The sequence below is a fragment of the Mercurialis annua genome, linkage group LG4 (assembly GCF_937616625.2).
Source record: "Mercurialis annua linkage group LG4, ddMerAnnu1.2, whole genome shotgun sequence".
Lineage (NCBI taxonomy): Eukaryota > Viridiplantae > Streptophyta > Magnoliopsida > Malpighiales > Euphorbiaceae > Mercurialis > Mercurialis annua.
Genome location: NC_065573.1, coordinates 32533901 through 32546820, shown reverse-complemented (window position 1 = coordinate 32546820; position 12920 = coordinate 32533901). Strand labels below are relative to the sequence as shown.

Sequence of the window (12920 nt, the reverse complement as noted above, 5' to 3'; positions counted from 1 at the left end):
TTAATTTTTTGTCAATTTTTTTTACTTAAATGATGAAATCATTAAATTAACCATGTTTAATGTTTAAAGATTAAATTTATTTTCATTCAAAAAAATACAAATAAGTCCTTTATTTTTAAAAACTAACTAAAATCATAATCAAATTAAAACTAATTTAAATTCTTAATTAATTTAACTAAATCTAGATAAATTTTAAACATGTACAATTAATATATGCTATACATGAAGAATGTTTTTGAATTTTTTCCGAATGAAAAAGACGTCAATTTAATATTTCAGGTTACAATTGAAACGATAAAATGCGAAACATGGTAAAATTGACAAGTTTTCAAATTCAGGTTAGGATCGAAAAGGAGTTACAAAGTCGAGGTTCTTTTTAACGTATTAGGCCTTTTTGGATGATAGGAAATTTATATTAAGTTATATTTATAATTAAACTAGCAGGTAAAGATGTCTCTTGAAAAAGTATCAATTGACATTGATATTTTTAGGCAAAATGTCTCAAAAATTAGATTTTAAACCTTTTCAATTGTACAACAATCTTGTAAAATCACCAATTTTATTCTATTTTGTATTTTTGACTTTTAAATCTATCTCAAATCATTAAATTGATATCTTTTTTACTTGAAAAAAAATTCGAATAAATTCTTCATGTTTAATATCCTTTAATCTATACTATATATAAAAGCACGGATGGGGGGGGGGGGCAGGCAAATTTATTGAATAATCCTTTTCAGTTTACTACTAAATAAAAGTTTTATAGTCATTAACTAATTAGTTATTTAATTAACCATTATTATAATTAAAGTTCTAATTAGAATAGGTAGCTAAATTATCTCCAATTTAATTTTTAGTATGTATATTGTCTCCAAATTAGTAGAATACCTATCTTTTAGTTTGATTGAACTACAAAATTAAAATACTGTATTTGGTCAATACATTATTATTTAAATTTCTATCTTATTATTTTTGAAGATATTATTAATAAAATTAAGTTAATTATTTAATTATAATTATTATAAAACTAAAATAAGAATAAATTCAGTATGGAAAAAATTTAATAACCGAATATATTATATTTACTTTTACAAAAATTCTTAACTAATTTAATATTAATTATAAATAAAAAAGTGATATAATTATATTAAATTTACTAATATATTCATTGACGGGTTACATTACGAGCCACGTGTATAGCACGTAATGCGAAACTAGTATAATAAATATAACAAAAACCATTATTTCCTGCAAATTCAAAAGATAATAATAAATAATAATAACTTTTTTATTTAATATAAATTAATAATATTAATTTTTTTTTATATTTAACCCAACATTTGAATGCCTCCAACTCCGCCACCGCCCTATTCCGACCTCACCGCCGGCCTCCTACCAATCGTTCGTCGTCCTCAAGACGGATTCGATCTAGGTTCGTCTTGAGGAAGAGATACGGATGAATCAGATTTGATTCGTCATTTATGGAGGAAAATGAATTAGTCCTAGTCTTCCACGGAACTTTTTCCTCCATGGAGGACCACCAGAGAAAGACAAACCAAGTCAGGGAGGGCCGCGAGCTTGGAGGATGAATCTAGCTGGAATGAATTTGAAGGTTTTTTTTATTAAAATTAAAAATATTTTTAATAAATTTATTTAGGTTTATTTAGGTTTAATTATTTTTTTACATTAGTTTAAAATTAATTATGATTTTAAGTTAGATTTCAAAGATTTAGTACTTATTTGAATTTTTTTTGAGTGAATATAATTTTATCCTCAAATCTAGTTCTCTTGAATGATTTAATCCCTTAAATAAGAAAAACGTCCAAAATTGAAAATTCAGGATACAATTGAAAGTCAAAAATACAAATTAGAGTAAAAACGGAGATTCTACAAGACCGGAGTGCAATTGAGAAAACCAAACCGTTAAAAACCGAATTTATTTATTTATTTTTTATATTAAAGTTAATTCAAATATTAAATAATTAGTATGCAAACAATAACTAAGAAATAAAGACCGAACAATACAAAAATAAATATAGATATATTAATTTTTTAAAAGTCATATTTGTTCGATTTTTTTGGTTTTCAAAATGCTCAAATCGAACTGAAAATCAGACATCAAACTTTATCTAAATAGGAATCCAACCAAATCATTTTCACCTAATAATCTAACCAAATAACAAATTTTGGTTAGGTTTGGTGTCTCAGTTTGATTCGGTTGTTGGATAGCCTTAGCTATAGTAGTTTTATTTATTTTTGAATATTGTATTTTTTTTGTTTGTCTTTTTTCGAAAGTTTACTTTTGTCTTTTTTTTTTAAATTTTTTGTTATTGTTCCTTTTTAATAAAAAATTAATGTGTTAGGTAGTGTTGAATCAGATGTGATTGTGATAGTTTATGATATTAGAAATTAGTTTGCGGACGATGAAAATGCTTAATAGCAAACTGCATTTTATTAGCAAAATAATTGATAATTTAATTTTTGTTTTTGTAAATAAATTGTTCCATGTCGGATTATCGAAAATAAATATAAGCAGTTTCATATTCAATTGAACGAAAGTTAATGAATTTAGAAAAATTTAAACACATATATGTAAAATGATTGGATTATTTAGATTATAAACATAAGCAGAATTTAGATGTGAAGATAAAAATTTAGTGAAATGTGAATTTGGAGGTGGTAAGGAGAATCACTGAATCAGAGATAAAATGGTTTTGTCATTTGTGAGCCACACGGCAAGGCCAAGAAATGGCATAATGAGAGATTTATCGAAACTTGGCCTTTCCAAATAAGGTATGAGTTTGGGGAGAATGGAAATTCAATTTCATCTACGTCACTGCCATGTCTGTATCTTGCCATGGAAGTTAGTGCACTCACCAGCTAGCCACCCTCGTTATAATTATCATCTTCCTTCACATGATCATACTAGAAAACAGAGAATTACCGACGGAAATTTTTTGATTTAACGACGGATTTTAGTTTTTTACCAACGAAAAATTTAATTTACCGACAGATTTCAGCCTTTAGCGACGGAAAAATCCGTTGCTAAAATACAGTTTTCTAGCTGATCGCATGGCAGAAACTGCAAAACTCCCGATCGTAGACCTCTCTTCACCAGACCACTTCTCTATCGCAAATTCCATTCGCCAGGTTTGCATTTAATATTGAATGTTTTTTGTGTGTTTCATTCAATTCTTTCTGTGATCGTTACTTTGCATGCATTTCTCAGGGTTGTGCAGAATATGGATTTTTCTACCTCATCAATCATGGAATAGAGAAAGGTTTAATTGCTAAAGTTTTTGAGGAAAGCAAGAAATTTTTCTCGCTTCCTTTGAGTGATAAAATGAGATTGATTCGCCAAAATCACAGAGGCTACGCTCCATTATTCGCTCAGAATCTCGATGTCTCTTCTCCTAATTCCAAAGGTTCTTTTTGTTCATAATTGTTTTTTCATTTTTAGTTACCTCCTGTAAAGAATTCAAGATCGTACTCTTCGATATAACAGAGTTGATTTATTAGTTCATTTCGGATATGTAATTGAGTTCATGAAAACAGGTGGTGCAAATGAAAGTTTCTATATTGGTCCTTTACAAAATAGTGAACTTAATCAGTGGCCATCACAAGGTAATTTCTGTTTTTTTTTATCATTTTTTTATTTGGATAATCTGTTTGTATAAGCACCTGGATGATTATTAATTTATTACTGATGTTATTCTTTCGGCTATGAAATTTCAGAAGTTCTCCCGTCATGGAAACCAACGATGGAAGCTTATCACAAAAAACTTCTGTAAGTTTGTGATTCTCTGTGGTTTTGTTTTAAATGGTGTTTTTATTTATGAGCTTGAAATTTGAAAACTGACCGTCTCTGCATTCTTTTCGATTACCATTCTGTTTCTATTTCGCTTGGTCTTATATTTAACTTGGTGTTACATGTTACTTCAGGTCTACTGGAACAAGAGTACTCTCATTGATGGCTTTGGCTCTGAAGTTGGATAAAGATTACTTTGAGAAAATAGGAGCCTTGGATCAACCAGACGCCTTTCTTCGCCTCTTACATTATCCAGGTGAGATCATCCAAGTAGATCTTACACTGAACATATCTTTGGCGAGAAGTCTTGTGAATTAGTTATTTAACTTGAGAAAGAACTTTGTTAATCGCAGGTGAACTGATGCATTCTGAGGAAGAGATATTTGGTGCTTCGGCGCATTCAGACTTTGGAATGATCACTCTTCTGATGACTGATGGTGTGCCAGGACTTCAGGCATGTTTATTTTTTATCTCTTTAATTTCCTTCACTTGCTAATTTTATTCTCACCTAATCTGATATTTCAACGACAACAGGTTTGTAGAGACAAATTCAAAGAAACACGGACCTGGGAGAATGTGTTGCATATGGATGGGTAAGTCTTTTTCCCCGTATTGTATGCTTGTGTAGAAGAATTGTTTCGATAAGGCGGTGGCTTCCCTTTGACGTATTCATAACTAATATCAAACTGAAGAGTAAATATTGCAACTTGAAATACAATTAAAGCATTATGGTCCCTTACTCTTGTCGTAGCAGTCAAATTGACTAATTCAGCTTGCAGGGCCTTCATAGTTAACACTGGAGACTTGATGGAGAGATGGACTAATTGTTCTTTTCGGTAATTAGTACTCCGTTTATTTTGTTTTTTGAATATTCATGAAAGCTATTAATCTGGCATATGCTTTTATATCTATAAAAGTTTTGTGTTTGTGTATTTTTCTTCTCTTACATGTTTATCTTTTAGTTTCTGAAATTGAGGTGTCAAAAATTTGTAGGTCCGTATTGCACAGAGTGATTCCAACAGGACAAGAACGCTACTCAGTAATTATTTATTTAACTTTTTCTTATGTCTAATTTTGCTTCCACAGCTTAGCTTATCATGCTGTTCATTTTCTAATTTGCTTTCTTTATATGAGGATTCTGATGTGATGGTTGATTATAGAATTAAAAAATTGCAGATGGCATTCTTTTTAAATCCCAACCCAATTTGCGTTGTGGAATGTTTGAAAAGTTGTAGCAGTGAATCATGTCCCCAAAAGTACCTCTCTTACTCTGGTTGACTTATTATTCTGTTTGTTCATGTGATAAAAACTCGATTTGTCGGGGTTTTCCTCATCAGCTTTATTCAGATATGCTTGGAAACTGTCAGCTTATAAATGGAGAAAACATCTATGGGATTGTTTGCAGGTTTCCTCCAATTCGCAGCGGAGACTACATAAAAGAGCGGTTGAGGCTTACATATGGCTCATAGAGTGAAGCCTGAGGAGCAAAACTGGTAGATGATCTACCGTTGAAAAATGTAATTTACCAGCCGGAACTCATATAATCTTGGCGTTTATGATTTAAGTTTGAGTTACTTATAAATATACCTGTAATTTAGTCCATTACTTTGCATTTATATGCTTCAAATAAAACTGTATCATTTTTACATTTTTTAAAAGGGTTAATTGCAAATTAATACACAAACTTTACCCCAATTTGCAATTACAACACGAACTTTAAAACTTGGCAAATTGGTACACCGATTTTCATCTTTTGGCGAATTGATACACCGAACTGGAAAAACACTAATGTGGACATTGTCATATACAACCACGTGTTGTTGTATGATTGGTCGGTGTACTAATTTACCAAAAAAATGAAAGTCGGTGTATTAAATTGCCAAGTTTCGAAGTTCGTGTTGTAATTGCAAATTAGAGTAAAGTTCGTGTATTAATTTGCAATTAACCCTTTTTAAAATTTTTAATTTTGCAATTATTTGTTGTTGCTATGTTACACTATCAACATGTTGGTCTACCTCATACTATGTGTCTCTAATTTTAGTCCAAATGAGAGCATATTAGATTAGTTAATTTATCTTATATAAATGTTTGACTTTTTTTTATTATTTTAAAACATATTTTGTATCATATAGCTTATGTTTTTAAATTCTTAATTTAATTAAAACATCATTCTGCTAATATATTGTGGATTCAACTCTTTCAAAAAATGTTTTTTCTTCGCAATTATTAAAAACAACTAAAAATACTTTTTTAATGTATATTATTAATTTTTTCAAGTATACAATTTTAAAAAAATTATGCATGTTAAATTGAATTCATTTACAAACTTTTATTTTAATAAAATTTAAAATTAATTATATAACAAATTTTACTTAATATTAAAATAAAATATATTAGAGCATGTTCCAAATATAAATGACATATTTGATCTTCTTCACTCCAATTTGAAAATAATGAAAACAATTGATACTGAAAATTGAAAAATAAAAAATTGGCGTTTTAAAATATAAATTATATATATAAAAAAAGTCAAAATTGTAAAATATTTTTGAATAATTAAGCCTTCAGAATTAATGTTGTAATAGCAAATGTCTGTTAGAATATAGTACTTTTGATATTGCAGCATTGGACTTATTTTCAGAAACAAAGATTGTGATCCTCCTGTGCTTCGCCAATGCAGCAGTTTTAAAAGAGGAATTTTTCAAAGCCAACCCAACAGCTCTAAATACCAACCATTCAGGTTCAATAATTCATGATAACGTAGTAGTATATATATAGCTGCTACAAATCACTGGTTGTCTCCCCCATCCGGTTCGCATAAGATTAATTTAGATAAAGTCTCTGAAACATGATCGCAGGAGCTTTTGTAGTTAGGAACCACTTGGGCAGGGTGGTCTATTCCTTTGCTCGCAGGTTCTTTTGTATTTCTTCTCCTGCCCTTATTAAAGCCTGGGCAATTACGGAATCTATTTTACTGGCATATAGACTCAGACTTTCGGATGTCCATTTCGAAGGAAATGCTAAAAAGATTATAGACGCCATGTTAGAAGGAGCAGTAGTGGATGCGGATTGTTATGTTATTATATATTCAGGACCGTAGAAAACTTAGTGATTCTCTTTCTACTCTTTTTTTTGGTTATGTTAACAGATTATGTAATTGGGTGGCACACTTCATGGCCAGAAAAGCCCTTAGAGAGTATGATTTTTGTTAGTCGGTCTTTTCATGATGAATGATATGCTATCTTTATTGACAAAAATGGTACTTACACTGTAAAAACTAGTTAATAAAGGCCGAGGTTGTAGAAAATACATATGACAATAACAGTTGATTCTTTAAAGATTTTCAGCGAGTGTCAACCTTTACCTTTTTACTCAGCAATTTTAAAAAAATTCAAACAATTTTAGGTTGAGTAACAGCTATATTTATTATAAATGAAATTTTAATTTATTTTATTATACACATTATAGAAATGATATATGTAATAGAAAATTAAAATTTGTATATCTTAATCAAAAGGTTGTGGTATAACTATGTAGCTTCTATCGTATGTTTTGTGATACATGATGACCTCGAGACAAAAAGAATTAGAGGGATACAAATTTATGTGTGCTATGTTGCATAAAAGTAAAAAATTATGATGACCAATAAAATATAAAATAATTATGCAATGTAACGGTTGCGCCATGTCATCGTGCAACAAACCAATGAAGCGTTAGCCATGTGTAAATATTTCATAATAAAAAAAATAAGCAATAAATAAAAATTTCCTATCGCAAATGCTTATTGGCTTGTTGTAAAAATGACGTGGCACATCCATTGTGTGAAATAAACACTCATAAAATAAACAGTACATTCATAATTATAAAGCGGGCATTCCATAAGAACTGATTAAACACTATTAGAAATATTGGTGGGAGTAATTAATTATAAATTGGTGAGAATGTAATAATCCACCCACATGCTTATGAGAGTGTTTAGGTTCAACCATGACTTAATAACTAGAACTAGTTAATAGGTGGTTGAACCTTTACACTTATAAACTCATTTATATTTGTTCTCCTAAGCAATGTGGGATTATCTTTAACACTCCCCCTCAAGTGCAACCGGGACTGAACATCCGGTTGTCACTTGAAATTGACTCCCCCTGAAACTGAAACTTTTTGATTTAACAAGCAGCGGCAACACCGGACCGGGCCGCTGGGAATGAACATCCAGACGGACAACCGGCAAATTAAGAATCCGGGCCAGACCCACTGAAATTTTTGATTTATACGCAGCGGCAATACCGGACCGGGCCGCTGGGACTGGACATCCAGACGGACAACCGGCAAATTAAGAACCCGAGCCAGACCCGCTCTGATACCATATTAGAAATATTGGTGGGAGTAATTAATTATAAATTGGTGAGAATGTAATAATCCACACACATGCTTATGAGGGTGTTTAGGTTCAACCATGACTTAATAACTAGAACTAGTTAATAGGTGGTTGAACCTTTACACTTATAAACTCATTTATATTTGTTCTCCTAAGCAATGTGGGATTATCTTTAACAAACACTATGCTCATTTTTTCAATAGTATTTTATTAGTAAAATTATTTTTATATATATTACTGTTTTCATACCATTAATTGCATAAGTATTTTTAGTTACATCATCTTGGATTTGAATAAGGATTTAGATTTTTAGCACAAATATTGAGCCACACGGCAAGGCCAAGAAATGGCTAATGAGAGATTTGAAGAAACTTGGTGTTTCCGAATAAGGTATGAGTTTTGCGAGATGGAAATTCAATTTCGTGTGCTCTTTCATCTACGTCAATTCCATGCATGCATGTATGGAAGTTTGTGCATTATCACCAGCAGCAAGCCACCCACCCACCTTATATTTGCTCCCTGTCTCTTCTTCAACCTCCATGAATCATCGCTGATAAAAAAATTATCAGCAGATTGCAATGGCAGAAACTACAGAACTCCCGATCGTAGACCTCTCTTTACCGGACCACTTCTCTATTGCCAATTCCATCCGTCAGGTTTGCATTTAAAATCGAATGTTTTTATGAGTTTTATTAATGATGAGTTAAATATTTTTTTAGGTCACCACAATTATCAAATTTTAAAAAGTTACAAAACAGATATCAAATTATAAACAGTTACAAAATGGTTATTGGAGTATTACTTTTTATAAATGGGTTACCATCGTGATGATATGCATGGACAAGAAAAATATATATAGTAAGATAATTTTTTTATAAAAAATAACAGTTCGGTAACCGTTTTATAAAAGATAATTATAGCTCGGTGACCATTTTATAACTTTTTATAGTTCGGTAACCTTTTTATAATAATACTATAGTTCGGTAACCTTTTTATAATAATACTATAGTTCGGGTTTATAATTTGACAACTGTTGCGTAAAATCATTGTAGTGACCTAAAAAGTATTTAACCCCTATGGATTGGATTGGAGTGTTAATCTGTATACGGTTCTCAGGCTTGTGCAGAATATGGATTTTTTTACCTTATCAATCATGGAATAGAGAAAGATTTCATCGCTAAAGTTTTTGAAGAAAGCAACAAATTTTTCTCGCTTCCTTTGAGTGATAAAATGAAATTGTTACGCCAAAATCACAGAGGCTACGCTCCATTATTCTCTCAGAATCTCGATTTTTCTTCTCGTAATCCCAAAGGTTTTTTTTTTTGTTCCTATAAAGTACATACTCTTCTTTACAATAGAGTTGATTAATTAGTTATAATTTCAGTTATGTAATTGAGTTCATGAAATTCAGGTGGTGCAAATGAAAGTTTCTCTATTGGTCCTTTAGAAAAGAGTGAACCTAATCAGTGGCCATCAGAAGGTAGTTTTTGGTTTTTATTTTGGATACTTTAGTTATGAAATTTGTTTGTATTAGCATCTGTATGCTGGTTATTACTGAGATTATTCTTTTGACTATGAAATTTCAGAAGTTCTTCCATCATGGAAACCAACGATGGAAACTTATCACAGAAAACTTCTGTAAGTTTGTGATTCTCTGATCACCACTGCATTAATTCTGATTATTATTATGTTTTTCAATTCTCAATCTTACTTGGTGTTATATGCAACTTCAGGTCCACAGGAAAAAGAGTACTGTCATTGATGGCTTTGGCTCTGAAGTTGGATAAAGATTATTTTGAGGAAATTGGAGCACCGGAAGGCACTCTTCGCCTCTTACATTATCCAGGTGGGCTCATCCTTGCAGTGAACATATGTTCGGTTGAAAGACTTGTGAATTAGTTATTTAGTTTGAGAACTAACTTTGTTAATCTCAGGTGAACTGGTGCATTCTGAGGAAGAGATTATTGGTGCTTCGGCACATTCAGATTTCGGAATGATCACTCTTCTGATGACCGATGGTGTGCCAGGACTTCAGGCATGTGTTTACTTCTAATCTTTTTTGCTTCCCATTTTCTAGTTTCATCAGACTCTATGCTCCCATTTTCTAATTTTAATCTAATTTTTAAATGATTACAGGTTTGTAGAGACAAATTCAAAGAAACACGTACATGGGAGAATGTATTACATATGGATGGGTAAGTATTTTGGAGAACTGGTATTCATAAATAAATAACATCAAACTGAAGAGTTACTATTCCTAGAGCAATATATGATCACTTTCTCTAGCTTGTCGTAGCAGTCAAATTAAGTGATACAAAGATATCGTCCATAAATCATAATTAATTTTTTTAACTAATGTGATATTTATTAATTGGTTATTACATTTGTTTATGCCACGTGTCACACGATAAATAGATAGTTCATAATTCTATATGGCGAACTCGGTTTACACAAAAATTTCTTGTTACTAGTGGTAGTAGCCATAAGTAGTTTTTTTGCCTAAACTCATTTTGAAGTCTTTGCAATGTTTTTTATTTCACTTGGTCCTTAATAAATTTTTACATTTAAATGATCTTTTAACTATTTATTTTGTACACGTAAAACGACGACGTTTTTTTTTAGTTTCATCCACCAAAATACCATAAGTGTACAAATTAAATAATTAAGGGACCACTAAAATGTAAAATATTTGTCACGGATCAAGTAAAATAAAAGCTAATAGTATAGAGATTTTATGATGAGTTTAGCCTAATTTTTCACTTCAATTTGTTCTCTGGCATTCTGATTTTCTTGGGTTATTCGTCAATGAATTGAATTGTTTTGCTGCTTCTTCATTCCAACCTCGCGGGTCTATAAATTTGAGCTTGCAGGGCCTTCATAGTTAACACTGGAGACATGATGGAGAGATGGAGTAATTGTTCTTTTCGGTAATTTACATTCCGTTTATTTTCTTTTTGAACACTCATCAAAAACTATTCCTCTAATATATGATTTATCTTGGTAAATGCTTTGTCATCGTTTAGTTTCTTAAATTATAATGTCAATTACTTGTAGGTCTACATTGCACAGAGTAATTCCAGCAGGACAAGAACGATACTCTGTAATTATTTATTACTTAACATGCTAGTGAATTTAAACATGTTGTTCTTACGGAACAGTTTATTATTTGAGTTATAAAATTGCAGATGGCATACTTTTTAAATCCAAAACCAAACTGCATTGTGAAATGTTTGGAAAGCTGTTGCAGTGAATCATGTCCCCAAAGGTATCTCTCTTATATATTCTGGTTCACTTATTATGTTTTATGTTCATATGATAAAAACGTTTGACCTGTTCAGTTTTTGTAATAGCTCTTTAATTTCGCTTCGATATCCTCGGTCCGATAATAAATATGGAGATACCATCTATGAGATTGTTGGCAGGTTTCCTCCAATTCGAAGTGGGGACTATATAAAAGAGCGGTTGAGGCTTGCATATGGCTCATAGAGTGAAGCTTGAGGAGCGAAACTGGTTGCTAAAAGATCGAGTCAGGGTCCCATTGAAATAGCAATTCCGATTTTTTATATTTTTGAAATGTGGGAAGTATTGCAGCAATAATGTTGTAGGTTTTAAATTTTAATTTATGAGTAATGTTTAAATACACATGTTTCAGGTCAATGAAGTCACGAATCATTTTATCAAAAACAAATAAGTCATGCATCACGATAGTTGCATACTCCATGCCGGTGCTTATTTTTTCGCAACCGATATTTAACGGTGACTATCTTATATAAAATTGATCTATTTTAATCAATAAATAAATCTTTTAATTTTATAATTAATTGATTAATTTAAAGCATTTTGGTTTTAATTTAAATTAAATTTATTTTCATTCTCGTTCTAAATTAATAGATACCGTTTTAATTTCTGTCATATATATGATATTTCCTATACTACTTAAATGCTAGCAATGAGTTTTGGTATACTATGTGCGCCTGATAGAATTTTGTTAAGGTCGTGAGATCAATTTTTTCTAGTGCTAAAAATCTTCTCCCCCTAATATTTAAAAAATATTATGTAAATAATTAAATGATATATATTGTTATCAATTATTTCCTCTTCATTTTATTTATAGAATCTCAATTTTTATTTTCAAATGTCCTATTTTAAAAAATTTATTTTTGAAATAATTTCATATTTTTTTTGCCCTTATATTTTAGTTTTTAAAATAGATGATGTGGAAAACTTGACTTTTATAAATGTTTTAAAACTTAAATAATGTGCAATTTAAAATAAAATTGTAATTAATACATTTAATGTTATGACTAGTTTTTTTATTATTGGTCCATTATATATTCATAAATTTTGATACTTAGCGATAATTTTATTTTTTTCATTTAGATTATCAAAATAATCATTAATAAAGGTAAAATAAAAAAAATAGATATGGTATAACATAAAATGAGAGATTTCAAAGAATAACTTAAATAAAAATACAAAATCAATACAACATTAAAAAAGAGAGAACATGATATATTTCTGTAAAATTACTCATTTTACATAAATAAATGAAATTTTTCAATATTTTATTTTTTCTAAATTTCCTATCAATTTGGGATGAAGATAGTATTTTTTATTTAAACTAAATTATAATTGTACTTTATTTATCAACCATAATATATTTAGTTAAGTGATCAATTAAAAAGAGCTACTTGCTAAATTATTTTATTTTCCCATTTTGACTTTTATATATGTAAT

At 30.1% G+C, this 12920-nt stretch overlaps 2 protein-coding genes across 2 annotated transcripts; both read left to right on the top strand.

The window, feature by feature from the left end:
* Window positions 1-2745: 2745 nt before the first annotated feature.
* Window positions 2746-5390, top strand: LOC126676768 (2-oxoglutarate-Fe(II) type oxidoreductase hxnY-like). The gene is made up of 11 exons (XM_050371047.2): window positions 2746-3147; window positions 3227-3422; window positions 3553-3621; window positions 3733-3784; window positions 3940-4061; window positions 4159-4259; window positions 4340-4398; window positions 4585-4641; window positions 4799-4844; window positions 4982-5061; window positions 5211-5390. Exons 1-11 carry the CDS (start codon window positions 3070-3072, stop codon window positions 5272-5274), a joined length of 924 nt encoding a protein of 307 aa, XP_050227004.1. The 5' UTR covers window positions 2746-3069; the 3' UTR covers window positions 5275-5390.
* Window positions 5391-8518: 3128 nt separating this feature from the next.
* On the top strand, window positions 8519-11757 carry LOC126676770 (2-oxoglutarate-Fe(II) type oxidoreductase hxnY-like). The gene is made up of 11 exons (XM_056105351.1): window positions 8519-8839; window positions 9300-9495; window positions 9595-9663; window positions 9770-9821; window positions 9917-10029; window positions 10118-10218; window positions 10320-10378; window positions 11054-11110; window positions 11238-11283; window positions 11369-11448; window positions 11606-11757. Exons 1-11 carry the CDS (start codon window positions 8762-8764, stop codon window positions 11667-11669), a joined length of 915 nt encoding a protein of 304 aa, XP_055961326.1. The 5' UTR covers window positions 8519-8761; the 3' UTR covers window positions 11670-11757.
* The last annotated feature ends 1163 nt before the right edge of the window (window positions 11758-12920 follow it).